This window comes from Pelodiscus sinensis, chromosome 15, assembly GCF_052426305.1.
Source record: "Pelodiscus sinensis isolate ZL-2025 chromosome 15, ASM5242630v1, whole genome shotgun sequence".
NCBI classification, from domain to species: Eukaryota; Metazoa; Chordata; order Testudines; family Trionychidae; genus Pelodiscus; species Pelodiscus sinensis.
The window spans coordinates 6253959-6272000 of NC_143066.1; the positions used below are offsets into that span (position 1 = coordinate 6253959).

At 48.3% G+C, this 18042-nt stretch overlaps 1 protein-coding gene across 4 annotated transcripts in view; it reads right to left on the reverse strand.

The window, feature by feature from the left end:
• Positions 1–18042, reverse strand: part of AXIN1 (axin 1) — a 103170-nt gene that overhangs the window by 28457 nt on the left and 56671 nt on the right. For 3 of the 4 annotated variants that reach the window (XM_075899160.2, XM_075899158.2, XM_075899161.2), the window contains exon 3: positions 9592–9732. The exons of the other annotated variant lie outside the window; for it this stretch is intronic. In XM_075899160.2, the coding sequence (XP_075755275.1) occupies positions 9592–9732 (141 nt within the window). The remainder of the gene's footprint in view (positions 1–9591; positions 9733–18042) is intronic. 4 annotated transcript variants of the gene reach the window in all.

Consider the following 18042-nt stretch of genomic DNA (forward strand, 5'->3'; position numbering starts at 1 on the left):
GTCCCATGCCCAGGGTCTGCCCCAGATGCCAGGATCCGGACACACCAGTATCCTAAGCTGCAGCATACCCTGGATGCAGTAGGACAGCTGGGATCCCCAGATGCAGGGACAGCTGTGGAGCCCCAAAGCCACGGGGGTGCTGTCACACCTCCCACAACCATAGCTCCTCAGGGAATCATTTAACTATGCAACAGACTGAGCAAGGGTGGTCACCCAACTGTAAGAAAACCCCAAGAATTGTAGTCTTATTTTCACCAAGCCCCATCTGTCTCAAAAGCTTATTTACCAACCCTACATTGACAAATACACAAGTACAAACGTAACAGAAGTGGTGCTCAGAGAGGAGATCAATCTGTGGAGACTGTTTTAAACCCCCGAAAACAGGCTTATCACCCAATAAAACTGGATTCTTTAGAAATAAATCAAGAGGGGGAAATAGTTTGGAAGGTTGGCATTTTAATTTTGGAGGTTCTTACTGTTTCTCTCGACAAAGCAAGAGCAATGAAATCGGAAAGCTTTGAAATACAAGCGAACCTCGCGAAGGGAGTGTTTCGAATTTGCAGACAGTGTTTCATTAGACAGACAACTTCTCCCGACAACAGTTCAACTACACAACTCCAACAACAAATAGCCACTCTCTTCCTTCTGAGAAACAGCACAAGTAATCCACTTGCAATGCAACGTGTTATGTTTAGATAATTCACCCCGGCATAGGCCAGCTGTAGTTGTTATTGTGTTAAACAACAACTGCAAAATATATTCGGTACAGTTGCTTCTAAATATTGTAGAAAACAAAGCTGTTGCAAACTGTCCCATTACCAGTTCCCGCATGCCCCTTCACAGACTGTTAGACAATGAGAACAGACTGCTTACTGTACGCAAAGCCTGAGCAACCAAAGAATTACAACGACCAAGCTGTTCCAAGGACAATAAAAGAGCAGACTTGGATTGCAATTTATGTTTGCTACCAAACCGCTATTGCAACAGGCACTTCATTCACTTGCTCTCTTTCAAATGAGAGTAGCTAAAATTCACATTGTCCTCAGAGGACGATTCTCTTTTCTTATTACTGTAGGCACAGAGGGTGGCTACAGTTTGCAAGTGGGACTCAATTACTTCATGTGAATGGAATTTTATTTAGCAACCCAAACACGCAAAATGAAATTCCATTCCAAGTGCTTTTCAATACGAAAAAAACTGACAAAACGGAAATTTAGGCTAATTATGATTCTACGTATTGGTTGCAAGCGATGGAATAAGAAAAACACACATCTCAGAATATTACCTACACTGCACCAAGTCAGGAACGTCACCCAAAGAGCCAAGTGTTTCTCTGAGAGTTGTACTGTGGCAGTGTTGCTATAACAACAACAAAATGATGGTTTTCATTGGAAGGCATCATTTTCTTTAATAGTGAATGTTCACGTGGAAAATAATTTGAGACCCACACTAGTTAAACAAGACAATTTTATCCATGTCAACTCAATATGTAGCGCTCTCCAGACCAATGACAATAGAGCTACTGACCATTTTACAGAATACACGTTCTGAACGGAATCGTTTGATCTATTTTGGTTGTAAAGTGAAGGCCTGGTAAATACACAATGCTGGTGAGCTGATCGATGGCTAAACACTGAACACTGTAGCACAGCACAACTCATATTCTAAGCAGCTTAAACATTCGTGGTAAATGCAGCATTATGCTGGCAGGTTGGGTGCTGGGAGGATTTTTTTGTTGTCGTTAATTCTCTGCAGCACCAGTCCCAGAGGAAAGAGCAGACTTTTGTTCAGAGCACAGTAGCGAAAGATTGATAATGGCCTCTAATCTATCCAGCTTCAAACACATGTTCAGCCCTGCTGTGCCGCCTTTGATGTCACTTTAACTAGATTCCCCAGTGCCACCTCTGAACTCGGAACATTCCTTCGTTCAATGCACTATGCCAACTCAACCAGAGGAAGTAAACTCAAAAGATAAGCACTTTAATTTTATCCCAACAAAACCTCATTCAACAGCTGGGGAACGCAATGAAAACCAACACCACACTTTTTGTTTTCCTTTTGTCAGGTAACTTTCTTGGAGAGATTTTCAATAGCTCGAGAAGTTAAAAAGTAGTCAGTGATTTTTTTTTCACTGCAACTTTTAAGTAACTTTATAAAACTGAATTGACATGTTTGACTGCATGATCTTTGCTGGTACTAAGAACCGCTGTTGGATTACAAGGGAGAGCCGGGGAGAGGGTTTGTGCCTATCTTTTCTTTTTAATCAATGATAATTATTTAATGATAAATTTCTGATCTGCTAGTCTGGAAACACTGGGGCTTCCTTGCCTTTCAAGACAGGTAGGCAGCCACAACCAGTAATGACTGAGTCTTTTGTTCCATCAGGGCTCCTTTTCCTTTTCTCCCAAGGAGATAGCACCTAAATCCAATCCATTAACCATGAACTTGGGATAAGTACTTGGGTGTTCTAAATGAAGACTGTTAACACGCGACAAGTATCAGCATTTTTAAGATCATTTTGGGATGCCTGGTCAATCAGGAAGCAATAAGACGCCAGTTTCTGAAGCATCACTTCTACCACTGCACGACCATCAATCTTTGATTCGTCAGCCTTCACTCACAGCAGCCAGCCATGGGCGGATGGTGCAGCTGGGGAAGCAGACCCCCAACCCCACCTACAGCCCCGCCTCCTCTGCTGAGGCCCCATCCCCACCATAGGGACGGGAGGGGAGGAGAAGCAGCACTCCAAGCGCATGTGTCCCTCCCCACCTCGGGGAGGGGAAGAGCACACATGCAGGACACAGCCTCCCCGGAGCATGGGGAGCGTGGGCATCAGGGGCCACAACACTGCCTACAGTAGGTGCTCTAGGTAGTTCGGAGAACCTCTCCACTGCCCTTTTCTGGAGTTGGGTGTGGCAGAGCCACAATGCCTCCAGCAGTGGGCCTCAGGGTCTACGCACCCAGTCACAGGTGGCCAGAATTCAGAGTCAAGAAGTGGAAGGCCCTTTTTCAGAGGCTGCTTCTGGTCGAGTTTCATTTTTGGCGGCCTTCAGCAATTCAGCAGAAATTCCTTTGAAACTCAGCAGGACTATAGCTTCAGGAATTCCATATAAAAGATCATGAAAACCAGTAAGACTTTGGCACTACACAATGAAAAACAAATGTTCACTCTATATTGAGTTGTAAGTCAAAGGTCAGAATTTTGCCTCTGTAGTTCAGTCTGGGGTAATAGTGCATGTGGCCTAATTTGAAGAACACGCATTGAATGAAAACATGTTAAGTCCACAAGGTCATGTCAGTTTATTTAAAATGAGCCACAGAACTTATACCAATTCCTAACATGGAAAGTAGCAAATATCAAGTCTTGATAGCAATTCAAATCCCAAGGTTCAACATTAGCATATCCTAACAGAGTCACAGACGGGAGGCAGACACTGAAAGAAGAGGGATACAGGAAGTCAAGAAAACACAGGATGGATAAATGGGAAGAAATTACTCAAATAAAAAACAGACGGAACTCATTATGGCCGCTAAAATAAAGATCCGAAGGGCTAAGAGGAAACTTGAGCAAATAGTCAAGGACATAAAACACACATGCTTTAAAAATATCATCTTGAAGGCAGGAAGCCTGTGAGCGTCTGGAGGTAGACTGAGGTTAATGTTAGCTAGAGGGAGGTGAGAATACTGCCAAGAATACTGCCCTCGGTCTTCTTCCCCGAGGACAACTGAGCAATATGGCACCTGCTCTTTTGAAGACGAGGCACTGGTGGAGATGGAGGGATCAACAGAGGATTTGCATCAAACCCACCCCTTTAAGTGAGTGGCTCTAAACCCTTTCCATAGTAGATGGCCACATGCTGACCCCCAGTGAGCAATACAGGAAGGGGAAGTCGGATGCCAACTGTCTGTGACTGCCCGGTTGAGAACCTATGGCACGGCCCATTCCTTGGAGAGGAGCACTCCAAACAAGCCAATACTGATTTCACTGATACATTATGGGCAGAGCCACATTTAGCAAGGAAACTCTTTGTGTGTCTGAGCTTGGACACTCGATTAAAAACTCGGCTAAGGGAAAGTCAGCAAACTTCAGTGTGGGAGGACTGCCGATGTGGAAGAAGACACAGTAACTGCAGTTCTCGGAGATGCATGTCCCCGGACACGCCACTTCAGGTAGGCATGCACCTCTCAAGCCCAAATACACCCTAAGCTGATTTTTTCCTGTACAGGGATTTATATGGAGTTTTTTACATCTTGCTACAGAACCCCCCCCGGAATAGGGCCAGGACCATCTGGTTGGAAGATAGCACTGCTTGGTAGGAGCAGTACTCGAGTAGCAAGTCACTGAGGTATGGGAAGACTAGGATCTCTTCTTGTTGGAGGTAGAGCCACCACCATAATTGGGACCTTTAACAACCATTTTGGGGCTGGGAAAAGGCCAAAGGGAAGCATTGGAAACGGTCCTGGCTTAGAGGGAAGCATAGGACTTTCCTGTACAATGGGTGCATCATTATATTGGAAACAGGTGTATTGTACGTCAAGGGCTGAAAACCAATCCCCCTTCTCCAGGAGAGCAAATATGGCTGCCAGAATCACTACCCTGAACTTCTGAGACTTCTACACACTTCCTTAGAAGTTTCAGATCTAAGATCCATCTCCACTCTCTGTTGCTTTTTGGCCCAAGGAAACACTTAGGATAAAACCTCTTGCCCTTATTAGGTTGTACTGCTCCTAATCCAAAGGAAAGAGTCCACAGCTCATCTCAGTGAAAGTGTGAAAGGAGTCCCCGAAGCAGGACATGGAAGTGGGTGGGTAGCCCGAGACTCTTTCAGTGCATGCACAGGACCCAAGGAAAGCTTACACCCATCCTCAACAGTGTCTCAAGTACAGAGCTGGAAGCATGATGCCCTGGGTGGGGAAACGGACCTGGCAACAGCACCCATAGCTTTGAAGAGCAGTTCTGGCCAATAACGGGCACTCGGGAGGAGGGGGGGCAGGCTGGAATTGCGCCCTATCCTCTCATGGCACATGTTCAATAAAGGCTGCAAATTTCTTATTTGTAACATCGTATCTGGCCACAACCACCCGGCAGCACGCCAGCCTGAACTGCAGGGTTCCTGATGGATAGCCCTTTCGTCCAAAGAGATCCAATCTTTTCTGGTCTTTCTCCAAGGGGTAGGCAGAGAAATCTGCCTGTCCCTCTCATTGACTACAGCTGCCAACAGGGAGTTAGGTGAACGTGGGAGAACAAGAAGTCAGAATCTTAGGGGGACCATAATTTTTCTTATATGCCCATTTACATGCGGGTGGAAAACGTTTAATGTTCCTTGCCGTGGGCTTGGGGGCCAGGCAGAAGTTGCACTTCTGGGAGACGTGGGACTCCCCCAAGCTGCGGTTGCTGCTCACAGGGAGATCCACTAGCCTGGAGAGGCAGAGTTTGAAAGTTGGCCAGCTGGCCATGCTCTGCCAGGAAAAATAAGTCTCCCGGAGCCGGGAGAGTGGAGAAAAGCAATCCTCTCACACCTCATCTAAGTAACGATGATTATACCAACAGCAAACTCTACTGACTCATCTCCACAACTACAGAGAAACAGAAAGCTGAGGCCTGCTCAAGGTGGCAACATTACAGCTCCACCTCGGGCTGTGGCAGTTGAGAAGGAACGGGGGGGCAGTTCACCTGAACATCCCTATATTGCCTTGGTGTCCAGCCAGAGAAGGCACAGGGCCCACGAGCAGGCCACACGGACACAGCTAAATGGGAATTCCATGGCTCGAGAAGTGGAACACCTAGAGAGACACTATGCGAAGAGAAGCGCTCTTCTCTTCATAGCACAGAGTCAATTAGATATCAGGTTCCCTGCCAAATAGCCACCAGCTCACCTATAACAGTCCACACTGTTTGTGGCTCCCGCAAGTCCTTCCTTCAGTTGCACTGGCAACTTCTTTGCCACAAACACGTCCCGATGAGTCGAACGATGAGGCCAAATGGCTTGAAGCACAGTTGGTTGGACTCTAAGCACTAACCACCCTATTTTCTTGCCACAGCTCAGGCACCAGTACACTGCAGTCCATCCAATCTGCCGCAAAACCTGGCTGTTGAAAAGCTTCTACATTTCTTTCCCCAGGAGCACACTCCCTCCAGGGAAAGCAAAACCAGCAGGCCTCCTGCACGGAGCCTTTGCACTCATACGACAGTAATACTCCATCTGTAGCTTTATCGGCTGTGCTGAAAAAAACTGTCCTCACGACCTCTAGTTCCTCCTAAACATCCACAGCCATATTACGCATTCATTGTCTCATTGTAATGACACAACTGGCAGCATCGGATCCCAACATAACATTAAGCCACTGGGTGAAATCAGTGATTTCTTCCGGGAGGCTCGGCAAATTTCAGCATTCACCATGACCCCAAGTAAGTTCAGAGAACCTGCATGTTGGCAGCAGAAGGTCTGATTCTGTAAATCCTTTTTAGCTGGAAGATTCACTCTTCTTCATCCATCACAATGAAGCAAAACGGAGCACAAGACTGATCTTTTGTTTAATTTTTCAGGTTACCTTGAAGGGAATTAAGGAGTTGGAGGGGGAGAGATAAAGTTCCCTCATAATGTTAGAGACAGAGATAGAAAAAGGACTTACAACAGAGCCCCAAGCTGCTGCAGTGACAGAGGGCTGTGGTTATCCTCTCTCCCTAGGGCAGCCTGCCTATTGAACCCCTCCTCCCCAGCCCTACCCCAGGGCACTGACACATGAAAAAACCCACCCACACTTATTTGAGTTAAGGACTTGAGCAACGCCGGGTAAATCTTCTAGTTTAACACAAACAAGTGCACAGTAATACACGTTTGAAGAAATAATTTGAATGCTCTGATATTTTGATGGTTTCTAAGTTCACTTCAGGAAAAAGTGGCTTCTAACCATCTGTTCCATGGGTTTTACACGCGAGGAAAATGTGCGTTTCACCTATGAACATGGCGGAGTCTCCTTCGTTTGGAGGCTTTAAATCAAGAAGGGAGGTTGTCTTATAAAAGATCTGCTCTGGCTCAACCATGAAGGACAGGCTTGATGCAGGAACTGCTGGGAGCACGTCTCTGGCCGGTGGGACACAAGAGGTCAAACACGGTTGTAACGTTCCCTTCCGGCCTTCAAAACTGTATCGACGATCCAGGGACAAAGACATCCCCACAATGGGCCGAAGGGCTAATCCATTCTCCTTGCCGGAAACTGACCCTTCCGGCAGTCTACGTACCAGACACGCACATGACCCAGCGCGTCTGGTACACAGACTTTCTTTTCAGTCGTCGTCATGGGATCCTACCATGATGACTGGGCTGCTCAAGTGCTCAGTCCTGTAGGAAAGCACATCTACTTGCTCCCAGGCCCTCAGGCTGGCCTTGCAGATCAGCCCACTGAGCCAATGCTAATGCAGAAATATTCAGGTTTCCCAGCATGTGCATTTCTCCGCTGTTTTGTGTCTGGAAAGATTACCCTCAACATGCTGCAACTGACTTCCCAGGGTCCCTTCATTCCATTCGAACGGCAGGCTGGGAAGTCAGCTTGCATCTGCCCCACGTTCCTTCCCCTGGTCTGATACCGTACAATCGGTTCTCTTTTGTAGCCTGCGCGCCAGAGTTCTCTTGCATGGTCGGTAGCTTTTCTATGCATCCTCAGTCATCATCTACATTCCTATTTCTTCTCAACAGCAAATCAGGAGACCCTTTCCCACTGACAGAATCCCAGCCAGCACGTATGGAAAAGGATACTTCAAAAGCTTAAAGCAGTATTGCGGCTGCTCTCCCCTCCCCTCCCCTCCCCTGCACAGCATGCCAAATCTCAGCTTTGAAAGCCAGCGCTTCCAGCTGGAGGCTCGGCACATTTGATTAGAACAAGGTTGGGTTTTTTGAACTTTCCTTATTAGGAGAGAAGGCCGAGGTTTTCCTTACTGGGGGTTAGGGACTTTAGTATCCCATTGTTATGACATTCCTTTTCTAGTACACCAGCCCGCAAACCCACTGATCACTAATCTCCTCTTCCTGTCCACCACCGACCTCCACTGCAGTGTTATCTACTCCCCTGGCATTCCCTACTTCACTCAATGAAACATGCTGAGCTGAAGGCAGAGGATTCTTTTGCAATTTGCAACACACCTTGGTTTTAACCCTTATATCTTCTCTCTCAACCACTCTCATTTGCTGTTTACTATAAGTTCTCATGGCACAGGCAAGTCCTGTATTGGGGCGGGGAACCTAAGGCCCAGGGGAGGGATTTGGCCCCCAAAGCTCAGGACATTTGGGGAGCCCAGGCTGGCATTCCAGCCTCCCTGCCGCCCCACCGCGGGGCGCGAGCACACAAAATCTACTAGCCAGGGCCTCCCCAGGCTCTGGTGTGCGAGGGGAATGTGGGCTGTATCTTTCTCCTTCTCATTCCCACTGGTCCCTTCTTCCCCCGTGTGAACACACAGCCAGCGTAAGCACCCCATGGTTACACAATGTTTAGAGAGAAGAGTAGGGACAACTCCCGCGACCCCGCATTTCACTAATGCTCCAAGAGAGTCTTGCTTTTGTGGCTTATTCCTTGATATTTAGAAGTCTGGAATACATCAGAACCTGGCTTTACAAAACGCAGCGGGTTGATTGCCCTGTTAATTGCTAGGATACGTAGAATATGAGACCAGCGCGATAAACAAATCTCCACAATGCAGGCATGTGATTTAGGAGATAATTTTCAAAAGTACTTAAGTGACATAGGAGCTTAAGTCCTGTTTTCAAGAGTGACATTGGCACCTCTGAGACTTTAAGCCTCAATGAAAGTCAAGTCACAACTGGAACACATCTTTCCAGGTCCTGATTCGTTTGCTCTACGGGACTGGAGCAAAAGCTTTGGTGAAGTCCAGATAAACTAAGTCCATTGCATGTTCTTAGTCTTTCAAGCCGGTAACAATCTCCCTCCCATAGTTTGTTCTTTCAGAACCCAGGTTACTTTATTTAAAAAATACACTTAAACCTCTTTAATCCAGCAACCCTGGGAAATAGGGTGTTGCTGGATTAAGGAATTTTTGTGGACTATGGAGGGTGGGGTTTGGACGGGATGGAAGGTGCACGAAGAGATTGGAGGTGGAGCGCTTACCCTGCACCCCGCTCCAAGAGGGGGCACATGGCTCTGCACCCCTGCTATGGCAGTGGCAGGGGAAGTCTCCAGAGAAGTGCTGCGTTGTCATTCCCCGAGCTGAGGGGGAGGGAGGGAGAACGGCCGCCCAGAGCCACTTCCTCCTCCCCCACCAAGGGCTGAACCATGAATCAGGAACACCTGGATCAGGGACACCCGTTGTACCCAGGTTAAAGTGTATTCAATAAAGGGTGCTCTACTGTGGCAGAGAAAGGTTAACCGCTTAAACAGGAGCAGGGGCAGGAGGGCGCTGGTTAACTGTAACCGGTCAGCATCACCTGGTATGGGTGATGCTTACCAGTTAACTAGTTAACCACTCACATCCCTAATAAGCATGCATTCAGTATTTCCAGCGGCCAGGCAATAGATACACGATGTCTCACTTTATTCCACGTCATGCTCTGCCCGCCCCTCCCCAGGCAGGCTACTTACACACTGCTGTCTGTCAGCGAGATGGTGTCCGCATCGCTAGACATGCTCTGCTGTTCACTGTCATTGGCACTGGTGGCCGGTGCCAGCGCATAGCCGGTGTTGACATAGTAGGGGTTAACTGGCTCTCTCCAGGGGCCATGCCTGGAAACATACAAAACACAACACCATTCAGATGACAATCTTAATTGCTGTTGCTACAGCACGTTATTTCTCCAAACCAGCAAGAATCTGCAGCTATTTTATGGATTTTCTTCATATTAAATACAATAAAGGCTCTTCCAGGGACGGTGGCAGAGACAGCAAAGAGAGTGAGCTGCAAAGAACATAGGCTCGTAAGTGGAAACAAGAAACAGCACCCACATTATGACGGTATAACTAGGAGATACACCAACACTTCACTGTAAAGCTCTAGGCTAGACTGGATGCAGGGTTACTTACCACGAGAACTCGACTGCAAGCAGAGTCATATTTAATGCAATATTGTATATTGCTCCTTTCATCCCAAAGCACTTAGAATCAGAGAACCCCAGGGCTGGAAGGGACCTCAGGAGTCATCGATTCCAGCCCCACGCTCAAACCGGGACAAAACCCAATTAAATCATCCTGGCCAGGGCATTGTCAAGCTGGGCCTTAAAAACCTCTAGGGCTGGAGATGCCACCCCTCCCTAGGGAACCCGTCCCAGTGCTTCACCTCCCTCCTAGGGAAATGGATTTCCCTAATATCCAACTTAGACATCACCCACTGCATCTTGAGCCCATTGCTCCTTGTTCTGCCATCTGCCACCCCTGAGAACAGCCTCTCTCCAGCCTCTCTGGAACCCCCCTTTAGGGAGTTGAAGGCTGCTATCAAATCCCCCTTCACTCTATTCTTCTGTAGACTTCACCTCACCAACGAGAGGACCTCCTAGGACTGCGCCCCTCTACAGTGAACACCAGCGATGGGCAGCCCCTCCCAGGGCAGACGGCAGCAGCCAGCATACACAAAACCCTCGGGAGGGGCGCGAGGGCAAACACCTACTCTGATAATATGCCACAGACAATTTAGTATCCTCATTAAATCTCTGGGTCTCCTTTGCACTGGGTGGAGAAATGCAGCATCCTCAGCCACACCCCTGCTACTGCCTAGTGCATCCCCTTTCCACTTAGCCCCACTGGACCTGGGCACGTCCCACTGGACCTGGGCAAGTCCCGCAGCTGGGGGCGAGAGACGTCCGTTAGCGGAGCGTATGCTAGCAGGCCAGAAATAACTGCAGTTGCTTTGATGAATGGGCTCGGGACGGAGCTTGGGCTCTGAGAGCCACTCCCCTTCCTCGGCTTCAGAACCTGGGCTCTTGCCCGAGCAGGAAGGTCCGTACAGGATGGTAGCAAGACTTGCTCCTGGCAGCTACACAGCAAGGCCCAGGGCGGTTCTTGCCTTCTAGTGTCAGAGCAAGAATACCAGGCAGCTCCCTCCGACAATATTCCCCAGCGCTGCAGCCGCGCTGACTTCCACAGCGACTTGGCACCACCGTCTCACGTTACTAGCACTGATCACGCAGAGCACTCAGGCGGAAGCCAGAATGGTAGCTCTGCCTGCCCTGTGAGGACAGCGGGCGCTGGGCGACTCGCACTTCAGTACCAACAACATACCAAGCCGCCTGTGTGGCATCGCTGCATGGTTCAGCAGCATGACGAGACAGACAGGTGCTGGCACCAGAGTCTGTCAGATGGAGATCCAACAGACTAAACCTCTGCCCAGGACTCAGGGCACCACCATTTCTCTTGGTGCCGTCTGGATTTGGTGACAGGTGGGGTATGCAGCGAGATGGTTCTTGGCGGTCGCTTTCCCCTCTCTCAGGGTTATGCAGTTTTCTGTCATCACTTTTTAGGGACAGGATCATTTCTAACACCACAAGGAAAGCTCCCTCATACTCCCTGCGATGGGGGGGGGGACTGGAGTGGAAAACGTCTTTATCTTCACCTCTCCTGTATCACATGGATTGCAGTCATTCCTCTCTGGATTCGTGTTAGGGCAGGGATGGGCAAGAAGCGGCTCACTGGCCGGATGCGGCCGGCCAAGCCTTTTGACCCAGCATGTGGCCCGCTCTGCTCGCTGCCACCAGAGGCTGCTCACAATGGCCGGTGGCTCCCTCTAGGGCAGCGTGCACGCCCCTGGCGGGAGAGGGGAAACTCCGCACACTGTTCCCACCCCAGCCCAATCACCACCTCCATAGACAAGTGTGGCTCTTGACCACGTACCAAAATCTTGGGAGTGGCCCCCCAACAAAAATTGTTGCCCATCCCTGTGTTAGGTTCTAGAGACGCCTGGCTGTTCTGTTTTCCCCAGGGTGTCATATATCAGGGTTTTCGGCTTTGGTCCGATATCCTGAACATCCTTTTTGGTGAGATTCTTGATCCTGTTGGCCAGGAAGTTATTGCTGTCGAGGCCTCGGAAGGATATTATCTAGGCCTGAATAAACTCTCTTGATTCAGCTTTTAACCCTCTGATGCTCTGCAGCTGCAGGGGCATGGTGTTTTGGCTAAAATGGGAGCGGTACCGGCGTGCTCCCTTCCGGTTACTGAGCTGGAGAGAAGTTATTCCAGGGCTTTATCTCAACTGGAACAGCAGGTGCTGAAGGCCGAGCCCTGGAATTCACCCTCTTATAGAAGAATGGGTTGAATTATAATCAAACAGGTTTAGCAGCAAGTACGTGGAGGATTATTGAGTTATCTAGCAAGTTCTCTAATCACGGCAGGCGTGCATAGCTTCTGCTGGGCATTCTCTTACAGCCCGTGACCGGTTCTCGATTCTGTACAGCTTGGGTGTGTTATTTTGACTCAGACATGGAAAAGTTTAATTTCTTTGGGGGATTTTTCCTGGAATATGAATTTTTTCAGGTTGACATGCAGGTTCCAGACATCTCAGCATGGCCGAGTGGGTGAAAACACCCTTTGGAAGCCATCTTGCATGGGTGAGAGCATGTCCAGTCACTGGCATGCAGTGTACTGAAGTCTGGGGTTTGGGCACAGGGTCAGTAACTCTGGGAGCGCACGGATCTACATATAGAAAAGGGTCAGGCTGAGGTTACATCCCTGTTTTGCGCTCCTTGCTCACAGAAAGCACTGTCTGCATGGTTATTTTTAGCCCACCTTTGATGGATTTATTGCACATTTGATGGAGATCAGGCATTTTCCCACTGCCATCTCCACCCTGGAAACTATAGCTCAGCCCTGGATGCCACCACAGTGAAGCTAAAGTTATTTTTTTTTAACTCTTCACAATAGGAAAATACCTTCAATTTTAAAAAAGTTTGTTAATGGGAAGAATCCAATTCAACTTCCATCATATCACAGTGGTCAGCTGAAGACTAGATATTGAGATCACTGATAACTTACATTGATAAGTTTGGCCATTGACAAGTGTGACACTGTTGCAAAAAAAGCAAAAGTGATTCTGGGAGGCATTAACAGGTGTGTTGTGAGCAAGACACGAGAAGTCATTCTTCCGCCCTACTCTGCGCAGATTAGGCCTCAGTTGGAGTATTGTGTCCAATTCTGGGCACCGCATTTCAAGAAAGATGTGGAGAAATTGGAGAAGGACCAGAGAAGAGCAACAAATATGATTAAAGGTCTAGAATACATGAGGTACGAGGCAAGACCGAAGGAACTGGGCTTGTTTAGTCTGGAAAAGAGAAGTCTGAGAGGGGACATGATAGCGGTTTTCAGGTATCTAAAAGGGTGTCACAGGGAGGAGGGGGAAAATTGTTCTCCTTGGCCTCTGATGATAGGACAAGAAGCAATGGGCTTAATTGCAATAAGGGAGGTTAGGTTGAAAATTAAGAAAAACGTCCTACCTGTCATTAAACACTGGAATAAATGATGTGCACTGCTATAAACGCCTTTGCTGTGCAAATGAATATGACCAGCTATATAAACTCAGCCCTGCCATGCTGTACTACTGGGGCTTTTTGGGGTAATGTTAAGTGCTCATTTGGCTCCTGAACCACTGAAGTCTGAGTGTCACTAGCACAGTAGCCAAACCTGGAAAATCAGCTGTCCCTACAGAGGTGTGTAGCGTGTATAGGTCAAGAGCACTGTATTCCCCATAGGCTCCTTGCATCTCCCCCTCTCATTTCCTGTGGGCCACCCTTCCATCCCCTGCTATTGCAGGGACTCCCTGCAATTCTCCTTAATCTTCCCCCTGCCAGGGGTTGTGCCCCCCCCCCCCCATTTGCTCCCATACAGAGGGGTGGCCCCAAAATGAGTTACATTTCCAGAGAGTTTCTTGTGGGCCAATTAGCCTGCGACTATATGATCACTTACTTGGTTCTACAGATAAAATAGCACCAAGAAACTCTACGCACTGTATCGGAGCAGGTTTTTGCGCAGTCCTCTTTTCCTATGGATATATTTTGTGTCAGCATCCCAGTTTAATAAACTCCTGTGAGTTTTCTACAGAATAGGGTATAATTAGTGTGACCCGTATTTTCTCTTTTACTGCTGACATATGTGCTGAAAGAAATTGTATCTGGAAGATAAATCACACTGGCCTATCACATGCATCTAAGCATAAGACTGTTTTTACCTCTCAGAACTAGGAAGTTTCCATTTCTCATGGTAACGTATTGTTAAAAGAAGACCATTCTAGTCACACGCAACTAACACAAAGTGATGGCATTGGATGAAGGCCTATTGTGGAATCAGCAACAAACAGCCAGGAAAATTTACCACCCAAGACACAAGACCTACTTGCCTGTTGCTATGATAACGAAAACCTCAATATTTCACTCGCTTGTCAAAAACCAGCTCTTCCCAAGCACGCAGATGCGGCAGAATTTTTAAGGCTCACAAAGTGTCACGACGGTTTCAGTTCTCGGTGAGCTATGTAGAGAGAATCCTGCGAGTGCTCTCCAGAATCTGGAACTACCTGGCAATCCTTAGGCATGAAATACGGTTGCTCTAAGCCCTGTCTTCCGATGGGAGGTCATCGTGTTCTTTTTCTAGCAAAGCAAACTTTCCAGCTCTCGCTCTAGATGTGCTGGCAGAACTGCAGTTCTGTTTTCCATTAGGTCTCAGAACAGGTTTCTAGGGCAAGGAAATAAATTGAACAACTGTGCTCTAAACAGCTAGGCATAACAAGTCGCCATTAGCATTTCCCATGCGCCTCTCTCCCCTGGAACTGATGGTCAGTTTTGAATGCTAAAGAAACAGCATGGAGTATAATCCACCTGTCAAGTTTGATATGACACTTGGCACTACGGAGGCAGATAGAACTTCTTACGTTGGGAAGAGAATGATGGATAGGTAAGGCCTTCCCTGCGGGCAAACGAGATGGATGCTTTTTTGGATAACCCAATTAAAATGGAACACCACCTTCTAGTGGACTCTTTGCCAGGTACTCTCTTGGCCGGCATTAGATTTTCCCAGCACTACATTTAAATACAGCAAGCAGTTTATTATGCATTGAACTACAACATGCTGTGTGCCCTATAGAAGATAATCTGATTTATCGAGTCTTATTTTATATTAGCTGATCATGGAATCTAGGCCCAAGAGAAGGAAAAGAAAACCCCTCCGAGATTAACCCTATTGATACCGCAATATTGGCCTAATACTAATGTGTATGAGAAAAACAAAGCCCTTATGTTATTGCTATAGTTAACATGCTCCGTTTTGTCCATTCTTTGCAAATGACAGGGCTGAATTTGTTGTCGGAATCCCGCAGCGATTCACACAATCCCCTTGCGGGGGGAGGTCTCCAGCTACGCTGCTGTTCCAACACAAAGCGTGTTCTCAGGAAAGGCAGCTCAGCAAAATTCCCCAGCTTCTTCACGACGCTCTCTGGTCCGCCTGGGCAGGCACCGTGTGGAAGTCACACAGGACCAATTCTCCACCACCCAAGAATCCTCCCTCCACCACCATCACTTGGGGAAGAGAGAAGCTAGTCTCTTTCCTTCATCTCCCATTCTCCCTGCGGCCTCAAAAACAACAGAGGGTCAGGCTTGGCTAGCACTTCTGCAGTGACCAAGAGGCATCATTTCATTCCGCAGCTGCTGCTAGAAGGGCACTACCTGTAGGAGCAAGAGCACAAGGATGGAGGAGGGAAAAGGTTAAGGAGGCAGAAAAAAGAAGAGAATAAAAACATTCAAGAGAGGAGGCAAAAAGCAGGAGCAGCAGCAGGCTGCTGGAAGAGGCCTGCTGGACCATCAACAACACTTAATGTTAATGGGGTGGCTTTCCATCCAGCACACTAGCAGCATTGCAGGTATTTGAGATCCAGTTCAATATCTCACCCCCCAGAGACACGCTACTCAGTCTGTCTCCATGGTCCTAGCAACCCCTCTCGCTGAGCAAGGAAGACACTTCATCAGGCTTCAGGAGGGAGGGTTCCAGTCTGCCTTGGCTTTAGGGATGTAATAGTATAGTCGATTAATCGACTACACGCATTTCCCCTTCCCCTCCCCCCCCCATCAGTAAACTTTTTAGCAGGCTAGCCAGCAGCCCAGCTCAGTCCTGGCTTGCGCCAGGTCCAGGATCTAACCCTGCTGAGGCTCTACATTTAAAATGTATTAGGAGCCAGATGGGCAGGCAGCCCGGCTCAGTTCCAGCTCGCGTTGGGTCTCCCGTGCAGACCACTTCCCGTCTGGCACCTCACGCTGCTGCTTCTGATACAGAGGCAGCAGTACGGAGCGGCAGAGGACTCCTTGGGAGTGGGGCTGGAGTGCACTGGCTGCTGGCCCCACCCCTGGGAACTACAGAATAGTCGAGTAACCAATAAGAATTCATGGGGTTAATTGACTATTCAATTAACTGATATTTAACACCCCTACTTGGCATCGTCTTCTTCTTTCAGTATCTTGAGACAAACTCTCAGCTCCCTCTCTTAGTGCCAGAGTTGGTGTGAAAAGTCCAAAGAAAACCAAATCCTAGCACTTCTCCCATGGCCCTTGGAGGGCAATGTTTGACAGCAGACAAATCTGTGTGCTGGGAAAGCCCCACCAGCTCAGCTCCTCCTACCTCTGCCAGGAGCAACACCCCCCCAAGAAAAGTGAAATTAAAGAGCTGACTGGTGCCGATACAGAGAGAAATAAGGCAGCCCCCACCCCCGCCGAGCACTGCTACGAGGAATTCTTTGCGTATCCATTTGCGATGGCTGAAGAAATGCCAAAAGGATAACTCGGAACAGATGGGTGCCTTTGATTCCAGTCAGTTCCTGAGGCCTGAAGAAGATAAGACTCTCCTATTAAAATCTACACGGCTGTGAACTTTCCACTGAGAACACAGGAAAGGGGTTAGTCTCAACTGTTATGTTTAGTTAAAATTATGCACTTAAGCATGTATACAGGAGGGATTACTTACAGCTTAGCTCGGGCCTCTCCTACGCAAACGTGAATGTAAACTCTGGGCAGGCATAAGTAAAGCGTATAGGATTTCAAAGCAATCCTAACAGGTGACGTTACTTCGGAGGAATCCATCTGCACTCCATCCTTCTCTGAATGTTCTCTTGCCCTGACAACTCTCTTCAGCCGGACCGGCTCATTCTTTGAACGGCTCACGTCGTGCCTCTGAAGAACACTGGCAGCAGTTACAAAGAACTACACAGCGCAGGCAGTCTAACTAGGAGCAACTGACCCTCTTTTCTTTCAAGGAGATACTGCTACTGAAGGAGCAAACTCACTCCCACTGATTTTCAATTTCTGTTAACGACACCAACACACCAGAAGCAAACTCGTCCTGCCCCTCTGACTGAGGAGTGAAGAGGGTAAACAAACACTTTAGAAGTTCTTCTGGATTTCTGAAATTACGTTTATCTCAGCAGCAGGAGGAAACCACTACAGTGTGGAGCTCTCTGGTCCGACATCCTCAGGGCCTGACCAATCCCGAAGAAGGGAGGTGGATGGACAAGGGGAGGTCGGTCCCTCTGCTAAAAGACTGGGATCTCCTGGGATCTGTCAATAGATCACCAGGGTCCCCTACCCCAGGTTGCTGGGGCTCAGCTGCCCTAAGGCTGTTGGACTCCACAGGTCTGGGGTCGTCGGGGCTCCACTGCCTGGGCTGCTAGAGCTTGGCGTCTAGCTGCTCCCCACCAGGGCTCTCTGCTCCAGCAGGACTGTGGATGTTGCTGGACCACAGAGTCCCGGAGCAGAGAGTTTCAACCTGTACAATAATTTCACAAGGTCATAAGACGCGCTTAAACCTTGATCTCTCCGCTGTTTGATTTCTAAAGCAGTCACCTACAGAACAATTAAAACTGGATTAATGATCCAATGAACTAACCATTGAAAAGCCCGGGGAGAGAAAACCATCCTTAACCCAAGCAGTGACAGCATGGCAGGAACGCAGGAAAGAGGGCTCAGCAACAGGGGGGCTTTCTGTCCATATCCTGCAGGCACCACCCTGGAGATGTAGGAGGCACCAGACAATTTTGGACAAGTGTGTCTGCTTTGAAAGATAGCTGCAGAGGCTACTGTG